This window comes from Aythya marila (genome assembly GCF_965140915.1).
Source record: "Aythya marila genome assembly, chromosome: 3".
Lineage (NCBI taxonomy): Eukaryota > Metazoa > Chordata > Aves > Anseriformes > Anatidae > Aythya > Aythya marila.
The window spans coordinates 52,269,024-52,294,237 of NC_139044.1; the positions used below are offsets into that span (position 1 = coordinate 52,269,024).

General features: G+C 37.1%; 1 protein-coding gene across 1 annotated transcript in view; it reads left to right on the forward strand.

Moving 5' to 3' along the window:
- CCDC170 (coiled-coil domain containing 170) overlaps window positions 1-23,547 on the forward strand; it is a gene marked incomplete at its 3' end in the record, with an annotated part of 41,685 nt that extends 18,138 nt beyond the window's left edge. Inside the window, exons 7-12 of the mRNA XM_082756166.1 lie at window positions 9,592-9,909; window positions 14,721-14,921; window positions 16,868-17,041; window positions 18,153-18,395; window positions 19,859-20,095; window positions 23,347-23,547. Of these exons, the coding sequence (XP_082612292.1) occupies window positions 9,592-9,909; window positions 14,721-14,921; window positions 16,868-17,041; window positions 18,153-18,395; window positions 19,859-20,095; window positions 23,347-23,547 (1,374 nt within the window). The remainder of the gene's footprint in view (window positions 1-9,591; window positions 9,910-14,720; window positions 14,922-16,867; window positions 17,042-18,152; window positions 18,396-19,858; window positions 20,096-23,346) is intronic.
- Between the last annotated feature and the right edge of the window lie 1,667 nt (window positions 23,548-25,214).

The window sequence follows — 25,214 nt, forward strand, 5'->3', positions numbered from 1 at the left end:
TGGAAAGAGAGTGAACCTGGACTGAAAACTTAACCAGGCATTTCTGAGAACTTTTTGTCCCTGTTCTTCAAGCATGTGTGTGAATAAGAGGAGAGAGGGTGGTGCACTTGCCAGGTAAGCCAGAATCAGGAGACATTCTAAACTGAGATGAGGCTTCATTTATGATTTGTTTTGCAAGTTTGCTCTGAGTGCCAAAATATTTCAAATGTTGAAACACTTAGCTAAAAAATATTTTCCTGTTGTTATTGCATGTATGCCAAATGCATAATTTATTTAGCCCATTTTACAGAAACGTCTTGCTAAATTATCAACATTGCCTTTCAAATGAAGTGTGTGCCATCATGGCTAATTTAGAGGTTGCAGATTCTTCCTGTGTTGTTTCAGTTTAGCTACTTAATTTTGCAGATATTGAATAAATCTCCTGAGAATGTTTTGTGTTCACAAAAGTGTATTAAGAAATGCAGTATTGAAAAAATAAGTAAAAACACAAAGAATGTTTTTAATCTGCGTATCTAAAGCAGGATATATAGTATCCCTTGTTCCTCTGATGAATGTCTTAAGCTACAGGAAGGGCATCCTCAGTTGTATAAAGTAGGTTTGACTTTGCACAGATGAAATAAGCGCGTGAATAGAGTTGTGCATTGTTTCATGTTCACTTGCAAAAGAGAAAAGCAAGTAAAACTGTCACAGGTAATAAAGAAGTGTTTCTGTGCTAGCCAATAGCTTGGCTATGTTTTGTATTACAAGATGATGGCCACTTTGCCCCAGTTTTGTCTCTCAAAAAGCTTCTTAATTACACAAGGGACAGAACACAACCTTTCTGTTCAGTGGTTCTGTCAGTCTTCTCTGACAAGCCTCAGTCTCAGCCATGTTCACGCCTCGTCTCTGAACCATTTCCAGTTTTTCTTGTCAGGTGGTTCTTCATTCCTGCTCCTTGGGATTTTTCTGCTTGGTCTCTCTTGATGCCTTGGGGCCTCTCCTCATGCCCCAGGAAGAGGCAGCTAACTCATGGCCAAATAAACAGATTATAGACTCTGAAATTCTTGATGAAGAAAATGCAAGCCAGATTGGTTGCATTCAGACTATTAGCAAGATAAAAAGTTAATATGTGAGAATTATTCAGAATGTTCTTTGGTAAATTTGATGCTCCAGGATTTGATGAAGTCAGCTGGTTTCCGTTGGAGCAACATTAGCAAGCAAACAATAATTTTACTAATTCCACTGTCAGCCTTGGTGCATTACAATTATAGAACAGCAAACAAGAGAAACTAATATAATATAAAAACAAATTTAATTAGCAGTAGGTAACCAACCTTTTTTTCCTTCTTTTTCTCTCTCTCTCTTTTTTTTTTTTTTTTTCCTACTGTATTAGTTTTGTTTCAGAATCCTGAACTTCCCACATTCCCAACTGAATATTGTCAGAAGGTGCTACTGGAATTCTGTAAACACAACATAAATATTTTTTCTGACAGTGTTGGATATCACATTTGTGTTTCGTAGAAAGTAATTTTTAAATGCTGCCCAAATTTCTAGACTGACAATTGGAATATCTGTTCATTCTTTCTGTGTGCCCAGACAATGATTATTTATTATGATCATCATTAATTACAGTATTATGACAGTCTTTGAGAATGTCTGGCAGTCTCTAAAAAAGAAATAAATCTCTAACCAAGTCCCTTTCTAATATTTATTAAATATCTACTCAGTATTTATTTAAGGTATAGAAGGTGCATGTATTCTTTCAAATGAATTTGCCTTTCATATAGCTTTGACCCTGACAAGCCACAAGAATTGGTAAACTGGCTTGTTCCTGTTTCTCATTTCCTCTGATGAGTCAACCTGGAAATATTTGTGATTCCTCTCAAGTCTTAATTTAAACATCTGTTTTGCAAAGATATGCACTAAGCACTGTCTTCAAGAAACATATTTAGAATATTATCAACTAACTTTAATTAATTCAAATGTATCTGTATGTACTGTTAATGCAAAATTGATAATGAAAATGAGGTTTTAATTCATTATTAATGTATTAAATTGTTATTAATTAAATCTAAGTAGTATGCAATATAAAATTTTAAAATCGATTGTATGAAAACATAGTTAATTAAAAATAAGCTATTATAATTTAAGGAAACTGAGAAATTGAGTAAACCATAAACACTCATACATTTTTAATATACTCAAATACTTTGATTGTAGGAGATGTGACCAAATGATTTTAGTTTTTGATTTTCCCAATAGATAATGACTTTCCCATTTAGAACCTGGATGTTTTTATTGATTTTAGTTTGTTATAAGTTGTTAAGCAAATTAATTTTATAGATAGGTTTCAGCAGACATCTCAAATATTTTCAGGTTGAATCATAAAACAAGGTAGGAGATAAGAGCAATCTAGTTTAAAGTTCTTGTGGTATAGCAGTAGTAAATGGAGACACAGCTGGTGTAAGAATTCATGTGAAAAATACTGGCATTCTCTTTTATCACTTACTATTCCTGTTAATATAACCTGATTTTCTATTTTTTTTTTTTTTCTTTGGGGTGGTGGTGGTTATGTAATTGACTTAATAAATTGAGACCCTGCTGCTCACTGAAGTGCCGGAGTTAATAATGATGGTGTAAGTTAAAAGTAAATATAAGGATAAGTAAATATCATTCTCTGGTCTGAAGGCTCTCTCCAATTATTTAACTTAAATGCTGCACTCTTGTTATTAATTACATTCTTGTTATTAAAAACATTCAAGCCAAAAAGCCCAGAGTTTCCTCCGGATGGATTACAAGTGCCTCAGTTAGCATATGGCCATAGCAAGAAAGAAAAGGGAGGAGATGGGCTTGTGGTTGTGGCAGGTATTGTAGAGGGATAGATGTTAGTGAAGGACAGCAGTTATATAGGAATCTGCTATATTAGGCTGAATAACTGTTGTCTGTGCTGTGAGAGTGGCTAGTGGCTGGTGAGTATGTAAGCACACAGAAGCAGAAGTACATCTTGCCATATATCCTCTCAGCTTCCTGATACAAGGGTTGCATCTATCTCCATGCTAACAGCTAATGCTACTACTATACAAAACAATATGTGTGTTTCACGCAAAATCTCATGAAAGCCCTTTAGAAAAAGGTTCTGTCAGCATTAGTGAATTTTGACCAAAAATAAATGGTAATCTCTGCTGTTCTGTGTATGGAAAGCTATACTGCAAAATACAGGCAAGGCTCTGGACACTGTGTGACTATCACTGTTAAATATGTGTGAGCTCTCCGGAAGGAGTCTCAGCTGTTTCATGAGCTTTCAGGTCTGTACCCACCTTCTCATGGCATAGCATTTCTCTTTATGAATCTTTATGCAGTATTTCTCTTAATGCCCCAAGATCATCAGTTCTCAAAAGGCATCTGGATAATGCACTCAGTAAAATAAAATAAGATAAAATGATCAATAAACTGCTTTAACTTTTGGTTAGCCCTGCAGTAGTCAGGAAGTTGGATTTTTGAAGGTCCCTTCTAACTGAACTACTCTACTCTACTCATTTAATTGGAAGTGAAATCTTGTGTCTTTTTTTCCTCTAAGTTATGTGTTTTTCCTGTAGCAAGTCTTCATTTCACATTTCCATTAATCCCTGACTGAACTTGCTGTATTTTAAACTTCCAGGTATTTTTAAACCTGAGGAAAAAAAAAATCTTTACAGTAAGCATAACAATGTTATTATTACTAAAAGTGTCATTGAATTTATTTTCTTTTGTTCTACAAACAGTGGGATCTTAACTCCACAGAACTCAGTGAATTTTTTGTCACCAATTTAGGGAAAAACGCAGATGCACTTAAGAGTCTTTTAGGTGCAAAGTTATCATCTATGAAATCAGTTTACAAATGAGTTCTTTTACATTGTGTCTATGAAAATTACAATTTTGAGATTTTGAAAATATGGTACATGGAGTGCACAACTGAAATGATACATTTTAATAACTTTAATATCACAATAATTTTGATAATTAACTAAGGCACAGCTATAGAGGCTTGCCTTGTGAATAGCCTCCTCTGTGAAAAACTTTGCAACATTTGACTGAATCAAGAGAGAATCCTTTTCTGTAACACCTTTGATGCAGCTGCCTACCTCTTGCCTTGTATATGGTCCTTCAGGGAAGCACACCAGAGTTTTAGAGAGAGGTGATGAAAGCCAAGAGATTCTATCTCTTTAGCCGCAGCGAGATAATTGATGGGGCTGTGTAACATGGCTGGTGGGCAATAAAGCTGTGTGATGAGGTGGCTGTGGTCTGTGTGAAATGTGGTGAGGAAAGATCTCAGTTTTAACATGAGCAGTTTCCTTTCCAGTGAGAAATTGCTTTAGGAGCAGCTACATGTGTAGGAACAATGAATGACAGAAATGAGTGGTGTTGGTTCCTCAAAGATTGTTAAAGTTTCACAAGTCTTCAGAGGGCTCTGTGGAAAGAGAAGGCTTCATGCCATCTCTTCTGCTGGTATTTTGTGGCAAGACCTCTGCAGAGCTTCTGAAACAATATTGTCAAACTTCCAAGCACCTGTTTGACGTGATTCTAGCATACAAATAGACAAGCAAATGTGGTTGGATACTTTAGAAGTATTGGAAGCCCACATATGTTAAAAATTAATGTAAATAGAAATAAATTTGCTCATCAGTTTAAATTTGAGCAAAGCCATTCCTAAAGCCAAAAATGTACAACTCAGTACAAAAAGAAATTTTCTGCATTCTTTTTTTTTTTTTTTTCTTTTCCTTTTAGATGTTAAGATGAAAGCTGGTGCTGGAGATAGACATCAATATTATTGTAATCTCATATGCAAAGCCACAATAATGGCTTTTAAATAGGGTGTGGCATGCTTCTGTGTGGCATATTTTTGTGGTGTCATACATGCAAAATAACAAGAGAAAAATGATCTTTCTTAGTCTGTTTTAATCTATTACATTAAATAAAAGCAAAGGTTTCAATTTTTGCTGTTTATAACCATATAAGTTAAGTAAATGAGCAATTAAATTCGTGTTTATTTAAAACCATAACAAAAAGCTATAGCACTTTGAGAATGTGAACCTATTGTGTCTTTTCTAAATCTGCTTCAGTTGTGGTGATGTGTTTTATTGTTTATTTTTCTTCAGGAAAGAGAACTATAGGAAGCAATTCGTAGATCTAGAAAATTGAATTTGAAGTCCTCAATCAATTTGGAGTGTTGAGTCATAAGTTCTAAACCAGCCTTGGGACCATAACTAGTGACTGATTTGACTAGCATCTGCTTTCTTAAAAATATTTGATGAAACGACAGACCAACAAACCTTCTATGTGCATAGTTGAAATCTTGAGAAATATGAAAAAAATATATCTACAGTGCAAGATTAACTACATATATATAACTAGAATTTTTTGAAGGAGTCAGTTTATAAGAGTAGATAGATATAATATGATGCATAAAGGAAGAACTGAATAGTTTTATAGAAACAAAGCAATTACAAAATAATGGGCTCAGTTTATTGTAATTACTCTAGAATGAGATATTGGAGTATGATAGTTCTTGAACAAATTCAGGTCAACGGCAGTAAGAAAAATAGATTATAAATTATTGGGAGAGAATAAAATGTTATTTTGTCACTGCTGGAATCCATGGTGTGTCTACTTCAACACAGAAATTCTGACATCCCCTAAAAATGTGGTAAAACTGAAAGAAATTCAGAGAAGGGCAACAAATATGAAAACAAATATACAATGAATTCTCTATAAAGAAAGACTAAAAGGACTTGGACTCTTCAGATTTGAGACAAGACATCTGGGCAGTGATGTGAGAGAGATCCCCAAAACTATGAGTGCTAAGGAGAGAGAAGCTAAAGAATAATTGATGGTTCTCTTTTCTAATAAAACAAGGTTTCATTAAATGAAGTTAAAATTGAAAATTAAAAATGAAGTACATTCAAAACAAACAGGAAGATACACTTCTCTGGGCAATTAAAATTGAACTATGACCATGAGATACTGTAGATTCTGGAAATTACCATGGTTAAAAAAATAACTGCACATAAAAATGGAAGAAGAAATCACTGAGTGCTGTAAAATAGAAAAGGCCATTTCTACACCTGAAAGTCTCTGAGCTGCAATTATTTTGAGGTGGGAGAGTATTCTGAGCAAGTAATTTATGCCTCCTTGGCTCTTATAACCTTTTTGAGATGGTTGTTACTGCCTACTGTCAGATGCTGGCTGTTGGAATACATAAACCTTTGGTCTGAGCTGCAATAGCTCTTCTTGTGTTACTCTCTGCTATTTTTCACTTCATGTGAATTAATTACATCTTTGGAGAGAGATCAGTAGAATGAGGGTAAGTATTAATATATATTATTAGCTAGAAGATCTTACACTGTCTTGTTTTGCCTCTTTCATACACGTCTCTTTAATGCAATCACATCTCCCTGACTTTGTTTTCCAGTGTTAAATACAGCTTTTTAGCCTTTACTGATAAAATAGTGTCTTTCTTTCTATGCTTAAAAGACAGAAGTAATTTTCCCTGCCAGTTACAGCTTTTGATGTCAATACAGCTGACCTAATATTGAATACATTAGTTCTCAGGAGGCCTCACTGGCATCTTATGCAGTGGTCTGTATACTCTTCCATCTTCTCTAATCTCAGGCAGAGTGCCAGCAGGTGAGTGTACTCCAACCAGGTGTGAGCGGGTAGCTGCAAGCACAGCACTGTGCTGTATGAATCCTTTTGCTTAGGTCTCAGATAGTTTAAGAGTCTCTGCTCCCACTTTCTACATCAGCCCATAAGTGGTCCACTTCATGTCTGCTGCATCTCTTGTGTCTAACAGTCAGTCACACTGACACAGCATATGCTAGGTAAATCTGCATTACATCTTCTGTTTTATTTGAACAAGAATTTCTGTAGTGCTTTTCAAATGCAGTTATGTCAGTGTTGGACACTTTTTTTTTTTTTTTTAACCCTACAACCGGCGTACCAAAACCTTCATATGATTCAGAGTGACAGAACAGTCATGGGCACTGAGGAGCTGAAGAAAAACCATGAGCTGTTACAGCTCCGTTCATTCCATCTTATAGGAACAGAACTGTTTTATCCCCCTGCACGAAGCCATCAGGATTTTGGGGTTTTGCCTCTAGTTGGGCTACCACCTTTACATGTCATAGTGCCCAAGCTTCCAGGTACTGTTTCAAGTTCATGCTGACCTTGCTGAAGTTAGTTACTTTAAATATTCTCCATTCAAGAGAGGGTTTAAGGAAGATTGTTCAGAATTTTAATGCTTTGAATTTTGCTACTTTTCATTCTGTAAATTGCTTGTATGGCTGCTTTGTTTTTTAAATGTTTAAGCATCAACAGGCTTGCAATTACTTATTTTATACCTTGATCTTTTGATTCAACTGTGTATGTTTGCAGATGTTCACAATTAGAAAAGAGATTGTAATTAGGTAAGCTCCTTGAGACTGGAAAACTACTTTTGCTCTGTCTTTCTGAAAGAAAAACTCAGACTGTAGAAAATTGTAACTGAAAAAAACTGGTCTTTATTCTTTGCTGTCATTACCAGAGTGTAATTCTCAACACAGGTGGGAATTTTCTATTAATAGGATTTCTTTGGAATTAAAAAAAAAAAAAAAAGACAAGGAATCGTGCCAACATTTGTTTCAAAGAGTTCTACAATTGCTGTAGAAAGTTCAAGTTACAAATAATTACCTAAATGATGAGGTTTGTTTTAGTTTGTTTTCATTTATATATTTGCATGTTTGCATTTTTGAAGCTATTTAAAAATTTTAGTATTTTTAGTGTATTATGTTATTTCCAAGGGTGTTTCCTAAGCTTCTGTCCCAGCCTCACCGCTGATTTATATAACTATTTCCAGATGTACTGCTTGATTAGCATGTATGCCATTAATACAAACAGCTTACTGTGCCACACAGCAAGTATAGGTGGGCTCTGAGAGACCCCCAAGTAGCCACCATGTTCAAAGCTGCTCCTGGAACAATTTTTAAATTCTGAGGAAGACCATCTCAGTTGACATCAACCCACATACTGAGCTTCTGCTAAAAACCTGGAACTTCTAGAGAAATTCAGTCACTCTCTGTAAATATGCCATCCTCTTACTTAATTTTTTGTCTTGTGTGAAGTAATATTATTTCTGGCTGGTTCCTATCAATCAGGTAATACCATAAGGAATGAAGACTTTTTTCTGTTCTTTGAGTTGATTTGACTGCAGTTTTCTTCTTGCATATGAGTCTATAAACACTCTTAATTCTAGTAATGCAGGGATAGGAAAGAGGTTCACAAGCTGACTGAATGAGAGCTGAATGTTTCTTTTGTTTAAACGGGTTAGTTTTCTTCCATATTTCATCATTTGCTTTTGTCCTGTGGGTCAGGATACACAGTTCTGCCTCCCAGTTGGGTCAATATTTTATATACAACTGATATGTGTACACTGACTATTTTTCTCCCTTGAAAACTGAGCCTTGATTTATCAGAAGATAAAGGGAAAATAATTTTTAAAGGCCCTGGGCTTAGTAGGAAAAGCCTGTGGGTGTGAGAGGCTAAACGAGAACCATAACAAAATGCCAAAGGTCTGAGGATGACTCTGAGCAGTAAATCCTATGGGCTTATCCTACAGTATCCTGTCTCCCTTAGTACCAAGGGTAACATTATCTTTGAATGTATTACTTATGAAATGCAAGGAGTAGTAGATGGCAACTGACTCCTTCAAAATTAAAAAAAAAAATAATAAATAAAATACAAGGATGCTAGATAGAGCCACCATCCCATTCGTCCTTCTCCACTGATGTTTCTGCACTCTGATAGAGCTCTGCTGAGCAGCAGATGAGGGCAGCTGTAGGCTCTGTGGAAGGACACTTAGCTCTGCATTGACCTCCTCTTCATCAGGCAGATTTGTGCTTAATATGAGTGTTTTTGTTTTCTTCAGAAATGCAATCATGCAGACTTTTTTTTATTATTATTATTTTTTGTTCTGAGTGTTGTACAATCTATTGTTCCTTCACCTTAGTGCATCTTTTGAAAAAACATTTCTTATTTGAGATTTAATTGATATTTGAGCACTTACTCTTCCTTTAGGCTGTCTTAACTTTTTCTTATTGTTTTTGTCTCACTCGTACTTATATGTAAAAATAATCTCAGGATTTTTTTGTCACATTCAGGTAAATTATTCTCAGAGATAACATCTAATTCAGCTCTACTTTCAGAAACTTCATGTGTATTCATGCTTCCCCTCTCAGGTGTAGTCCTTTAGCTTTGTTTTCATTAGATTTTGTTCACCATTGTTTTTATAAGTCTTATTATCTGAATGAAAATATAATCTTGCAGTAGTTTTGCAATCAAAAATTTTTTGTTTACATACAATTTTCCAGGTTACTGCAAGGAGTTAATCTGTCTAGAGTGATTACAGCAGGCTTTGGGCTTTCATTAATTTCAGTGGGAGATTTCTCATGAAACCTTGATGTTGTCAGGCCCTTGTGAGCAATATGGGTCTGTATTTCTCTAGGTGCAATACCTGCTTCTGAGTAACTCCCTGCTTTGTGCATATGAGGAGGGGTTCTAATGAATTTTGAAACTTTGGTTTAGTCTTTTGTGTATTCCTAGGATCTTGACAGTGCTAGAATAGCAAGACAGGGTTTGGAGGCGGACATCAGAAACCACCAAGATAAACTCACTGCTAACCAGAAAGCTTGGGAAGCTTCAAAGCAAGAACTTCACACTCTGAAGAAATCTTTGAGTGAGCTGGATGAAAGTTTGAAGAGCAGCAAAGAAGAGGCCAGGACTGCTCAAAGTTCTTTGGTGGCTTTCAAAGAGCAAATTGCTGCCCTTCTCAGCAGTGGATCGGCAACCGTTAAACCCTCTGAGAAAGCTATTCTGGAGAGGATCCAGGAAATAAACTGCAAAGAGGAGAGTAAAGAGATAGTAAGTCAGCAGCTACTGCACTTGCATGGCAAATGTATTTATTCCCTTTGACTATTTTTTTTTTTTTTTAAATCTGATTTATCTTTTTGAGTGTTGATTCTTTTTGCTTAGGTTTTGAAATTACAGAAAACTTTAATTTTGTTGACTGCTAATTTGAGATGCTAAGCCAAAAACACTTATATTTTATTAAGTAGGAATAAGTCAGAAATTAAATAAAAATAAGTGCTGTTAGCAGGGAAAGTCTTTTTGTTACAACATTGAAACTTGTTTTCAGAGCTGCTTTGTAGGCATGAGAAGTGGCTGCATGGTCACCATGATTTAGCTGAATATGTGAGCAAGCACAGATTTGCTGTTGCAATAGTAACTTAATGGACTGACCTGTTTTCCGAGGCAGGTATAACCGATGTTGCCCCAGGCAACTTCTTGCCCTCCAATCCTCAAAGTCTGCTACTAGGAAAGAGTATTTGTTTTTACTTAGAGGTAAGTATTTTTGAAACCATAACTGTTCACCATTCTAGAAAAAAAAAAGGTAATATTAAGGTAGCTGGGTATTCTAATGCTTTGGTTAGAGGGATTTGGGCTGATAGCATTTGCAAAGGAAAGGTATGTGCAGAAGAGAGAGCTTAGGGGAAAGTCAGGCCAGAATGCAGTGTGACCAATGTCAGTATCCCATCCTGACTGCTGGTTGCTGTACTCAGGCTTCTTACTCTTTTTGTATGAGAATATATTGATGTTGTCAGCACGCCATTGTCAGGGAGGGCTATTATTTAATTAGAAGTTACACGGTAAATGAAAAGCTGTTTTCAGTGAGTCACTGGAAATCAGCTTCTGTGACCTTGCCAGATTTTGAGATTCTAACATCTCCTGCTGATGTAATAGTTTGTTATTAAAAAAAAAAAAAAAAAAAAAAAAAAGTATGGCTTTGTATTCTGTCTAAGGCTGGAAATAGCTCTTGAAAATACTTCTGTGCATTTATATCAAATACTCTGTTAAAAAATGCAATTCCCCTATGACTTAGAGAGTCATACAATTAATTAGTTATTCTTTTTCTAAAGAGCTGAGTTTATCCTTATTTTAGAGGTAAAGAAACGGATGCTCAGAAAAGCAGGTAGTTTTGCATAGGAGTGTGAGAATTAATTTATTTTAGTGCGGTGCTCTAACCTCTTTGTCCTCCAGAAAGGCCTGTGGACTCTTGCAATGAAAAAATAACTCAATTTGTTAGTTGTCTGAGGATGTTTTTCAATGTTATTGCTATCACAATTAAATATGAGCTTTATTACTAAGAGCAGGTATTGACTCTAATCTGCCACCAACTAAATCTGTGTTTTGGAAGTATGAAGCTTACAGTTGCCTTCTTTTGTTGGTATATTTTTACATAGTAGAGGAACTATTTTGGGTATTTGTAGTGTAGCATTCTTCCTCTGCTAGCAAATATAGCAATTGCCTTCTGTACTTACTGAAATACTTCCCCAGAATGCTAGTCCCTTCTCAAACAATTTGTGGCTCAAGAAATTCCTGAACCATAAATGTTAGCTTTGAAGTTTAGTACTTGGTGAATTTAGTTACTGTAATTGAATGGCAAAGTTTTGTGTATCATTGTATTTACTAGGTATGTTAAGTGATCAAGCTTTAATATCTTACTGCTATGACTCAAAGGTTTGGGAAAATTTATGTGCACTGCCCTGAGGTGAATTATGATATTAAAGCATTGCTGACGTCTATTCTCAGAAGAGTTTCTGTGTGAAGATTAGGGGCTTTGAAATAACTGAGCTGAAACGTCAATGTTCTACACTTATGAATCCATCTCTAGTAGAACATAGATTGTGTCATCAAAAAAGCTGTTTTACAGTGACCTGCTTTTCTTTCTGCACATCAGAATTAAATATTTTTTAAGGCTTCACTGGACAGGAATATATCTTGGTCTTGACCTTCTTGATCAGATTCCCATTGCATCTCTGGGTGAATTTCTTTGCAGGACTTGGGTATAACTTTCTTGTGTTAGGGTATGCATGCTTTACCATCACTCAGTTAAGCAAAGGATTATTTTTTTTCAGATAGAATTTCTCATATACCTTTCAGTAAACTGTCTAACTTGAAGCAAAAGCTAGCCAGTGTCATACCCATCTACAAAAAGGACATGAGAGAAGAAACTTGTTAGACTAACCTCAGTCCCTGGAAAACTTATGGAGAAGACTATCCCGGGGTTTACTGAAAGTCAGATGAAAAAATAATATCAGGCATAGTCAACACAGGTTCCTGAAGAGAAGGTCTTGCCTTAGTAATTTGATTTTCTTCAATGATAAGGCTACCTGTTTCATGGATGAAGAGAAGACAGTAGACATAATCTCTCTGGATTTCAGTAAGGCCTTTGATACCCCACAGCAAAGTTCTGAACGAATTGTCCAGCTGTGAGATACACAGGTTAACACTATGATGGATGATAAACTGGCTCAATGGTAGAGCTCAAAGGGTCATACTGAAGGGGGTTCAACTGGCAGGCCAGTAACCAGCAGTGTTCCCCAGGGCTGTTCTAGGGCCAGTCCTGTTCAACATTTCTATCAGTGATCTGGATGCAGGAGTGGAGTGCATCCTCAGCAAGTTCACTAAATGGGGAGGTGCTGTTGACACCCTGGAGGGATGAGAGGTCTTGCAAAGGGATCTGCTTAGACTGGAGCATGGGGCCATCAGAAACAGCATGGAGTTCAACAAAGGAAAGTTGTGGGTGCTGCACCTGGGATGCAATAATGCTGGTACAGGTACAGACTGGGAGACAAGAGGCTGGAGAGCAGCTCAGCAGAAAGGGACCCAGGTGTTCTGCTTGACAGCAGGCCCCACGTGAGCCAGGAATGTGCTCTGGCAACCAGGAGGGCAAGCTGCATTTTGGAGTGCAATAAAGACAGCATATCCAGCAGGTCAGAAGAGGTGATTCTCCTATATTTAGCATTGCTGCAACCTCATCTTGAATATTGCATGCAGTTCTGGGCTCCACAATTATAAAAAAAAAATAAATAAAAAAATATAGCAATGTCCAGTGAAAGGTATTCTACTGCAGGATTAAGATGCTGCTTTGAATCACTGTTCTGATGATCATTTCATCAGTTATAAGATGTATATCATCTGAGTATGTTTAGACAGCTCTTAGGTGTTTTTGTTATTTATTATTTATGACGTACCAGAAGGGTTCATAGGGAGTTTGAGTCCAAGGCAAGCAATTGTTATCAGTTCACACAGAGCCCAGCCCTGCTGCGAGGTCCGTGGGTTCAGGTCCTTCGCAGATTTGTTGCAGAAAAATTTACATAGCTGAAGCTTTTTCCCTTGACTACTTACCCATCTGACCTGAGATAGGAACAACTGATCAGACTATAGATTGTCTGTATTTTTATGCCCCTGTGTGCATATAAATCAGTGGTAGTTTAAGATATCATCTTATCAAACCAGAACAGTGCAGCTTTTTGACCATCAAGATAATACTAAGATGATGAGAATGTCTAGTTATGTTGGAAAAGAGAAAAAATGATCACCATTATAGTATGAAGGACCTTGTAGCTACATCCTGCATGTTGCTTTTTGCACTCAGCTGGAGTCGGCATACAACTGTCTTGGTTACTGCTGGGTCATTGAGGGAAATGGCCTAGCGACTGCATAGGCACTGCATAGGCACAGTCCTCTTTCTGGCCTGGTGCTGGGACAACTGCTACCACATGCTCTTGTCACACTTCACACATGAGAAAAAAACAATTCAGACATTTTACAGAGGATTATTTAGTACCAGTGGGGATGAACCTGGCTCAAGGTAAGAGCTGCCTCTGAGCATTTGGAATTTCTTGTAACACTAGAAATAAAAGGCACCCTTTTGAAATTATTTGGTAGTCACATTAAAAAAAAAAAAGGCAAAAAGTGGTTAGTTTTTTTTCTTTATTTTATTATTTATTTATTTAATACAAAAAGATTGAGCTGCATGAGGGATTGGCCCAGGAGGTTATGGAGGTCAGAACTACAGGACGAAAAATAGAGCCTTTGTCAATCATTGGGTACAGGCACGGGTAATAAAGGTGCAACTCTGTTTTAGGAAATCCCTAAAATGATGATTGCTCCTAAGCCAGGGGTGAAGGTTACTTCTGGGTGCCTTTGAAGATAAAGTAGCAGATTGAGACCACAAAATAATCACCTTCTATGGCGTGATCCCTCACGTGGTTATGGTTTCTGGAAGCCTGCAGGACCCCATGCAGCTGGGCTATGAGCAGAGACCCTCTGCAGCCTGATGGAGGGACTCCATGTTCATAGACAGCAACACATCCCTTGGCACAAGCTACTGAAAACTGTTTCTCCTACCGAGTGATATACAATGCACAAAAACATAAAATGTTTGTTAGGGTTCTCACAGTCTTATTGCAGTTTAGAATTTATTGCAGTTCAGTGTTTTTTACCTCTGTACAAGCAGCAGTAATTTCTCAGTTTATTTTTAGGTAGTTAAGGTGCAAACTATTCTTTTTTATTTAATTGTAATCTAAATTTTTCTGTGTCATTAAAATTAGGTTTGTTTCATGTTACAATATATTAGCTCCTTTTATTTGATTGACTCAAGTATTACTTCTGCTGTTCATTTTTAGGAGCTTTACTTACAAATGTCATCACTGCCATTTGCTCTGGGTGGTTGCAACAGAGTTTACTCTTTTTGCATCTTAAAATTTCGTATTTTAAAAAGATATTTTATCCTCCTTTTAATAATTTGATAATAGATGTCTCATATCTTTCTAAAATTTCCACTCTCACTTAACCCTATATTTTCTTTTGGCTTGCTTGCTCCCTAGATGGTATCTCAGTTTGAAACCCAAGTAGCTAAATTGACTGAAAGTTTGGAAAATCAGACCAGATTGTATCAAGAAGCTCTGGAGAGAAACAGAAAAGCTGAAAAACAATTGGAGACCTTCCAGGATCAACTGAAAAACTTGGAAGAGGAATTGCTGTCTATAGATATGATGCAAGATGGTTTGAAGCTTGAGAAACAAAAAGTAGTTGCATGTGTTACTTTATTTTCATAAAAATCAGTAAAGCCAGAGATGCAGCTAACTGTATTACATTGATCAGCTTGAGTATTGCTCAGTACTGCAAATAGTGTGAATTAGCAAAGTAAGGCATCATGTGGGGAGTAGTAATATCTTTTCTTTAACTGACAGTTTTAGTTGGAAGAAGTGGATAAGCTTTCAAGTTCAAAGTCCATTTAATGTGTGGGGGGGCGGGGTGGGGGGGGGGAGGAGGAAAGGGGGAAGGATTTAAAAAAAGTCTCTGTATATATATCAGAAGTCCTTTAAGGATTCTTTGATTTCAAAGCTTTTCCATCATTCTGTAATATATCATCCAATCCACAAACTCCCCAAATCTTGCAATCCTTGATTCTTTTATATCCATAGACCACCATAACTACAAGGATTGCTTTATTAATTGAATGAATAAATGCAGTTAGCTTGGTACACATTTGCATATGAAGAGTTTGAAAAATGGCATAGCACAAGAGCTAAACCAGCCAGCTAAGAAAGACAAAGTGCATGGTTCATTGTAGCATGTTACCAGGCCAAGATCAGTGCTTATTGAGTTGAATTTGCAAAGAATCACTACTTCGATGCTGTTTTGCATTAGTCTATGATACAATAACTTTTCCGAATGAAGCATCCACTATCTTAGGAGCAAACCAGAAAATTGAGGTGTTCTTTCATCCTGCTTCCTCTGTGAAGAACGTGTCAGTAGTTTCTTAATTTATCTCTAGATTTTGCTGCAATTAGATCACAGAATCACAGAATCACAGAATTTTCTAGGTTGGAAGAGACCTCAAGGTCATCGAGTCCAACCTCTGACCTAACGCTAACAGCCCTCCACTAAACCATATCCCTAAGCTCTACAATTTTTGATTGTCTATGTTCCCTCCCACCTCCCCGTTGATGAACAACTTCAGTGCTTTCTTCTGCTGGTGTTGTGTTTAACTTTTTGAGACAAACATAATGAAACACAGAGATTCTTGCTATGTTTTTTCATCTTCATCTCAAACAACGGTTATGGAACTGTTTTTTTTTTTTTTTTTTTTTTCTCCTTCGTTATTTCTTTGCAAAGATTATGACCTGCAATAGAAGTAAGGAAGAACAAAGGCAAATATGATTCTTAGGGAGAAGGAGAGCTTTGGTTTTTGTAAGAGAAGCTAATTGTGACCAGTGAGTGTATGCAATTTTTAAAGGGCTAGCAGGCAGCAGCAAACAAGGAGAAAACAAACAAAAAACCAAAAAAAAACAAACAACAACAACAACAAAAACCAGATTAAATATTAGTTACATGTATGTATTTACAGCAGTAAGCCAAGTGAAGATGCAATTAAAAATAATCTTTAAAGCAATTTGTAAACCAATAACTGTTATCTCTAAAACTTACTGCTCCAAAGAAGGGCAGAAGTCTGACTGTGCTAACACTCCTGTGTTTCCTCAGACCACATGGGATCAAACCCGTACTATCCCCAGTACCAGTTTTATCCGTGTTAGTCAGTCAGAGCTCAGAGCAGTGGGCATGCACTCCCACAAAGTGGAATGTAGCTGTCCTTTCTTCCTCCTTCCTGACAGTGTGTGGTCATGTAGAGCAGTAGAGCCACAGGCAGGAACTGGAGTCAGAAGCAGACACACATACCTGGCGCTTTTCTTGCTGCAGAGGAGCATGAGACAATCTAATCTTGCTAAGAGAATAAATACAGTAGGTCCAGGAGTTTATGAACAAAAATCCTGGCTGAAAAAGGACAACTGGAGAATTTGAAATTTTATCAGGAATGTGTATGAAAAATATATCCTTCCAGTACCTTGTTGCACAGTCTGGCTCTGTATAGTTGGTTGTCAGCGTAGGGGGAATTGCTTCTAAATTATATGTCAGGACTGTTAATGAAATTTTACTATTCTTTTTCCCATTTTCCCACATCGTATCTTAGTATCTGATATTTCTGGAGCAACTTAATGAGAAGATGAAGCTGGATAGTGTAGCAGCAGATGTTGGATTTGATATGAATGTGAATGCAATTCTAGCCCGGGTAGAACAGTTGGTCAAACTGGAAGGTGATGCAGTGATTGAAAACAAGACTATGGCATATAGCCTAAGAAGGAAGGTAAGCAAAAATGAATAGTTACTGTTTGTTTCCAAGATAAGACACTGCTATAGCTATATCAGGGTGATAGCTTGTTAGAGGCAGCAGTTTAGAGCTTCATATATGTATGAGAAGTATCAAAGATGTCCATTACAAAAAAAATAATTGTTAAGAAAAATGTATAGAGCTGTGCAAGCAGATTGCATATTAGAGGAACTAAAAGTATATACTTCTATAAAGAACTACTGTTGATATTTAAATCTAAAAGGATCTACTGGGAAGGAAAGTGTCTTATACAAGCTTCTCTAGAAGCTAGTAGAACATCAGTTGTACTTCACCAAGTATTTCAACAAGAACAGTGCTCCTTTTGGAACCTTGATTATCTGTCCAAATGTAACCAGACACCCCTCAGTCATTCTGTTGTGACAGAGTGAAATCTTTTGTTATTAGGCTTATTAGAATGGTTTAGAGCTTAGCATGAGGTCTGTTTAAGGTTTAAAACCATACTGTGTTTTTTTTTTTTTTTTTTTTCTGGAAGCAACTACCTCTCTGAGGTAATGTTAACACTCCTCAGTTGTTCCAGAGTACAGCTTGGGAGTTCATCTCAGGTAAGCTGAAAACAAGTAGCCTCCTGAGCACCAAAGCTGCAAAACTAAGATTGCTGACCTTTGTGTAGGAGCAGTGGATGAGTGCTTTCTTACTTCTGTGTGATGACTGTGCTCCTTGCGTACTAGGCTTAATAAGCTGGTTAAACATGGAAATATCTTAAACTACCACATTGGAACTGTTGTCTGCCTAATGAATGTCTCTTACGTCTTACATTTGGCAAGTGCCTTATATATAATATAATCTCAGATGTTCAATGCACAGGTATTTATGTTCAAATAAGGTGCAGTCTACATGTGAATACATTCTAGAAGGTAACGCACAGGCTTAGGGATGGAGAAGCACAAACAACTGGTAATATAAGAGGTATGAAATTAATGTATATGTATACTGCTTTAGAGTTTTCAAGAGAGGATTAGGAGTTCAGGTTAAATGTGCAACAGGGTGATTAAATTTATACAATAATCTTTGTAGTACCATTGTCTTTTACATATATTTTTAAATATCCTTGTATTCATAAAACCAGTTGAAGACTCAGAAAGAAAAGCTTGAAAGCAAAGAGTTGCACATGAGCCTTCTGCGGCAGAAAATAACCCAGCTGGAAGAAGAGAAGCAAGTAAGGACAGCCTTAGCTGTGGAGAGGGATGAGGCCAATCTCACTGTCAGAAAGTTGCACAAGATGATAGAGAGGTTACAGAAGCAGCTTGATCTGGCCAGGGAAACAAATACTGATCTCAAAGCCAAACTGTCTGAAACCAATGAACTTAAGGTGAGTTAAAAGATTAGATTTGGGCTTCTTCCCCTTTTTCTATTCCAACTTGGATACTGCTGGAGTTCATTTGCAATAAATACATCCATGAAGTACTGGTCGAATTTGTGTAGAAAAATATAAAATTACAATGTGTTGTGTATTTAGAAATTTGTCGATATGTTAAATAGCATCTATAAGCACTATGTAAATCTTCAGTTTAGTGTAAGAAAATTATTATACGTGCATCCCTTTCTTTTCTGTCAGTATAATTGTAATTCTGTTTTCCCATGCATTGCTCACAGCAAATCTCATCTGATAAGCATGTGGAGTGGAATAATTTTTTTTTTTTTTTTTTTCAAGATGCTAAATTTTCATTGTTCCTGTGTTTTATTACCTTGCAGCAGTAATAAATTACCTGCTTTAACTCAGGTGGAAACAAGTAGTTTGCAGTTGCTGATATCTTGCCACCTCTGGAAGTGAGGAAGGTTTATTTTAAGCAACTTTGTGTCTTAGAATCATAGAATCATAGAATATCCTGAGTTGGAAGGGACCCTTAAGGATCATCAAGTCCAACTCTTGACACCGCACAGGTCTACCCAAAAGTTCAGACCATGTGCCTAAGTTCACAGTCCAATCTCTTCTTAAATTCAGACAGGCTCGGTGCAGTGACCACTTCCCTGGGGAGCCTGTTCCAGTGTGCAACCACCCTCTCTGTGAAGAACCCCCTCCTGACGTCCAGCCTAAATTTCCCCTGCCTCAGCTTAACCCCGTTCCCGCGGGTCCTGTCACTAGTGTTAATGGAGAAAAGGTCTCCTGCCTCTTGACAACCCCTTACGAGGAAGTTGTAGACTGTGATGAGGTCTCCCCTCAGCCTCCTCTTCTCCAGGCTGAACAGGCCCAGTGACCTCAGCCGTTCCTCGTACGTCTTCCCCTCCAGGCCTTTCACCATCTTCGTAGCCCTCCTCTGGACACTTTCCAACAGTTTCATGTCCTTTTTATACTGTGGTGCCCAGAACTGCACACAGTACTCGAGGTGAGGCCGCACCAGCGCAGAGTAGAGCGGGAAATAGCCTATAGGCTCTTAATAGCCTATAGACTGAAATTGATGACTTGCAACTGAAGGATTTTCACCAGCCAAAACGTTTGGCAACCCTTTTTTTTTTTTTTTTTTTGGTATTCTTTTCCCAGTGGCTAGCGGGGATTGAACTCTCACTGTAGGCTCTTTTCTGTCCAGTCAACCCTCCTTGCAAACCCTATAGGGAATCAGCTGTCTTTGAAACAACAGCTTTACTGGTAAATGAGTTGACATTGCCCAGTCTGCTTTGATAATTTTACGGTTCACACATACACGTGGTTTCCTCAAGAATTTGTAAGAAAGCTCATCAGAGTGCACAGTCCTGATTAGCCATCATTATTATTCATTCATATTAGACGAAAATGTGTGACAAATTTAACATTACTTTATGAATTGGTTATTGCAGATCCAGACTTTGGAGCAGAACAGAACAATAGAAGAACTTAATAAGTCTCAAGGCAAATTGGAAAGAATGAAAGAAAAGGTTGAGAAACAACTAAATTCTGTCAAATCTGAACTTCATTTAAAGGAGCTTAAAGCTACTGAGGATAAAGAAAAAGCAAAAAATATGCTAGAAGCAGTTTCCAGTGAAATAAAGGTGCTTAAAACAACCCTTGCAGAATTAACAAGAAGAGAAAGACAGGTAGGTGTACAGGTATTCAACAGGTGCTAGTGTCATTTAGAATGAAAGAATGTGTTGTAGGTGGAACGGTTATATGGCTGTGGTAAAACCTTGTGTAAATAAAGTAAGGAAATATTATCTAGTGTGGCAGCTGTGAAGAAGAGTCAAAGCTCTTCAAGTTACACATGCAGGAGAATGAAAAATAAATGCATTGGTTTCTTTGTGCATTGCAACATATTCATTTTACATCACATTTTGGAGAAGAATAAAAGTGCTTTAAAATCATAGTATTATTTTAAAGTGTGTTTTTCCATATCTCTTGGGTATAAAACCTGCTTACCTAGTACCATCTATAGGCCATCAATTCAGATTGTTGGAAAATAAAAGAAAAAAAAAGACAATTTCTAAGACAGCTATTTTAGATTGATTTGTGACATACAAGTTTTTCAAAGTGAGAAAAAAAATTTGTGGTTACTCATCCATAAGAAACCAACGTGTGTGTTAGGGTGGGAGGGTACAGGGAATTTAAATGAGAGACACACTAGTAAGTATGTTCCATTCCAATTTCAGAAAATTATGAAGTATGTATTTAATTGCCCCAGTGTATCAAGTTTTATAACAACGTTATGGATAACATCATTGTTAAAAGCCAATGGGATACTTGATTAAAGTCAGGAATGTGTCATTTTAAGATTCAAATTGCTTAGAACTTTGTCGGTCCTTCTAGCTATAATTTTTACATTAGTTGTTGGTCTCAGCAACAGTGCTAGATGATATTTAAGAATGCTATTTCGTAAGAAAAGTCTAGAAAAATACTGTTTTACTAACATAGGAAAAAAAAGGGGGGGGGGGTCTTTATTTCTGGAAAGCTTTAGGCCTCTTTTGTTTTATAATGAACATTGGAAATTTGGCAGGAATATCTAATTTCTTCATATGTCTCATGAGGAAATTAAGCATCCTGCACATAGAAAATGGTTGAATTATATTCAGAAAATTATACTATGGAGTCATACATTGAATACTTGTTAAAACCACACATGTTGAATTTTTACTGAATGCTTTGTATATACTGAATACTGAATGTGTTTGAAATGCCAAAGCTTTTCAAACACTTGCAGTGTTCTTCGGCCAAATGTGAAGAACGTGGGAAAGGTGAGGTAAGTGGGCTACACAGTGTAGAATGCTCAAGCGCAGCAAAGTACTAGTTCTCAAACTTTCAGAGTTAATGAAGGAAAAACTTCATCTTATAATTCACCAGTACCCGCAATAACCAGGAATGTTTCAGGCACTTACAGGTAGAACCACGCTGCTGAAAGGGGAGCGAAGCTGTAACATGTGCCTGATACTTGTGCAGTACTGTTGAGCAGCATTGCCATTTTGCTAATGTGAGAACTATCAGCAATATACGTAACATACTCACCTGCCTCCTAACGGTTTTCTTAGCTAAAATCTCTCCTTGAGATAAACCTACTGTTGCTAAATCAGATAATTCATTCAAAACTCTATTAGTAGTTAACACTTGAGTTTGTTCTGAACTTTTCCAGAACCATTAAACAAGGAAAATAACTTCCTCACCCCCAACTTGGTGTAGTTCTTCACCTGCTTTGGACTTGTTTGTTATTCCATCTCAAGGATACTAAACAGGGCCAAACCTCTCTTTTGTTCTGTAAAAGGTAGTGAATGAAGAGCTAAATATTTCTTTCAGCGTGCGTGTACATATTTAACATGAATATAAATGCAGTGTGTCTGAGTGCATATGTTAAGAAAACTACTGGAAATTGAAATTGCTGTTATCTGATGGAATTGATGATGTGGCTAGGTTGACTGCTTCTGAATACATTTGGGTGATTTTCTTCAGGTGTCTTCTGCTTTCCAGGGATATAACCACATATAATTTTATGTAACATTGTGGTTTTGCATGGATATTTTCTATGCTGTGAAAACTAAAAGTATGCAGAACTGAACTAATGCCATCTGGTTAAGACAATGGTCATTCTCATGTTCACAAAGAATGGCAGAGCATACACGAGTGAAGTAAAAAATTAAGATTGGATTGGAGTAAATTAGAATTAACTGACATTTAGGGTTTAACATGGTGTTTCACGTTGTTCTTTGTGTGTTAGACTTGTCTAAAGTACGGCATATGATACTAAATTAAGAGGAGCTCTTGATTCCCTTAAGGATAGAGAGGCCTTTCAGAGACCTTGATAGACTGGAGGGCTGGACAATACCAACTGTATGAAGTTTAACAAGAGCAAATATAGGACTCTGTACCTGGGATGGGGCAACTCTGGATATACATGTATGTACGGACTGAGCAGTAAGAGGCTGGAGAGCAACCTCCCAGAAAGGGATCTGGGGGTTCTGGTCAGCATCAAGTTGAACATAAGCCAGCTGTGTACCCTGGCAGCCAAAAGGACCAACCATGTCCTGGGATGCACCGGGCACAGTGTGGCTGGCTGGCTGAGGGAAGTGACTGTGCTGCTTCTGCTCTGCGCTGCTGCAGCCTCACCTCGAGTGCTATGTGCTGTTTTGGGCACCATAATATGAGGAGGACATAAAGCTATTAGAGAGTCTCTGAAGGAGGGCTATGAAGTTGGTGAAGGGTCTAGAGGGCAAGACATATGAGGAGTGGCTGAGGTTGCTGGGTTTGTTCAGCCCAGAGAAGAGGAGCCTGAGGGGAAGCCTCATTGCAGCCTGCAGCTTCCTCACAAGGGTCAGGCACTGAGCTCTGTTCTCTGGTGACAGGACCTGAGGGAACAGCATGGAGCTGGGACAGGGGAGGGTCAGGCTGGGTGGTCCAAGAAGGTGGTCCAAGAGAAATTGATGAATAAAGAGGAGCTCTGACAGGCAGAGGTCAGGGTCAGTGCCTTAGTACGTGCTGTGGCATGTGACTGCCAAAATTTCCAGTTGTCTCTGCTGTTTACTAGGTCAAGTACATCTCCTCTTCCCATCTTTTCTGTAGTTTTTACTGTTTAATCAGCAGGGAAGATGTGCCTGTGAAAGATATTAAAGAATATTGAAATTGTGAGTGTTCTTTGCTGAAGATTGCTAGCACCACAGCTGTTTACTTGTTTTGTTGTTTGAAGTATGCCTCAAAGGGCCGTTTCCATCCTCTTCAGCTGTCTGTGTTGACCAACGGCAGAAATTCCTGTATTTTGCCTTTCTAATACAAATGCTTGTGTTTGTACGTATGCATATATGTACATGTTTCTCCAGGTGTTCCTTTTGCTTGGTAGTTAAAGGAATTTCCTTTCTGTTTGTCATCGCAGCTGGCAGACTTCCGAGAGGTGGTCTCACGGATGCTGGGCCTCGATATTGCCAGCCTTGCTCTGCCTGACTACGAGATCATTACACGTCTTGAGGGGTTGATTCACTGTCATCAGCACCATTTTATCACCTGTGTCTGTCTCAAAGATGTGGCAAGGACACAAGATGAACATACAATTTCTTCATCGAAACACACATTTTGAGGAAATCTAAGTAAAATTTTCTTTTGTTCTTCCCTATTTGCTAGACATGCATAAAAAATAGATCCTTATTTCTATTCCCTGCTCTACAGATACCTACTTGGACTGATTTTTAGTATTTCAGTAGAGACTCTGAGCCTAATTGTTAGTATATAGCCAACAACCTAGACACAAAAAACATAAAATCCTTGGGCTGCATTATATTTTAGTCTTGAAAATGGTAGGCAATGTGTGAACAATGAACATTCCTCTGGTTTCAGTGCTGAGGCACTGAAGGCATGAGCCACCTGAGATCAGTTCACAGTTTTGGCAAGTACTTGTTAGCTTCAGTGATGTTTCTTGTGCTTTACAGACATGTGACAGTGATGAAATGATCAGGGGATTGTCCAGCTTCTGTTTCTCTTGCAAAATGGGACCCATCTGTGCATTTTTGTACATAAGAACTTCAGCTTAAGACTGGAAATCAGTCAGAGGGCTATTGGTTTTGGAATAAGATTTTTTTTTCTTCCATTGTTTTCTGTAGACTACTCTTGTGTCAAAACAAAAAAATACACTTTTTCAGTGAAGACTTTCACAGGCTCTAGTCATGTGCCTGGCATAGATATATAGTAAAATTAGATACAGTAAAATTGCACATTGTTCATCACGGTGCTTTGTAAGTATTTTTTCTAGCTGCTGCATTCCTTGTTTAATTAATCAATTGGTCAAATAAGCAGTAGTTCTTCTGAATCAATAAAGTATTAAAAAATCCTCATCCACTGAAGAAAATAGTTGAATTACTGAAGTCTTGATTTTCAGAAAAGCAATGATGAGATATCCAGAATTACCTTTTAATCATGAAAGATGCCTAATTCCCTTTCTGATTGTTAAACTTCATGATTTTTAAAAGACTTTGGAACAATAAATCTGTTTTAATAGCACACTCAAAATTGATTGTGTTTTTCATTGTCTCTTCCTGTTATATATTTTATGTGTATCTGTAGAACAGTAAAGATGACTTACCTATTTATGTATGACTATTGTGGACCTTCTACAATATTTCAGCAAATGATAACCTACTCACTAAAGCTGAGGACTATTTTAAGAAAAAATAGACTTTTAGAAGAAAATACAGTAATTTTGGCACATGGCTATGGACTTAGAGCATTCTAGGTTGCTTTTATTATTATATTTCTGCAAAATCATTTTGCAGTGACTTGGCTTAAAAAAGGAAACACACAATCTTTTGCAAAATCAGTGTTTTTAGGAGACACAATAAATCATGTATTTTTATGCTTCTGTGGCTACTTGAATTAAAATCAAATTTCTTTCCTGTTTTAGGATGAGATTTTTTTTCCTGTACTGTTTAATAAATGGAGTAATGGAAAGATCTAATATTAACTTACATAGACTTAGGAAAACACTACACTTTCAAAGTAGAATAAAAAATTGAAATGTAAATATTTTTAGGTGTCATATGTTGGTTGGGCATTTAGAGAGTGGAAAAGTGTGTAGGAATTTGATAATTCTTGGAAAAAAAACAAGTAGTTTCAGTGTGTGTGTTGCTGGTTCTTTGGGCATTTCTTTTCTGCTAGGGTTGTGTAAGTAAGCAGCAAAACCTGGTTTCTTCATATACATTAATAAATACTATACAAAGCATATTTTACCACATTATACAAATTTAATAAACT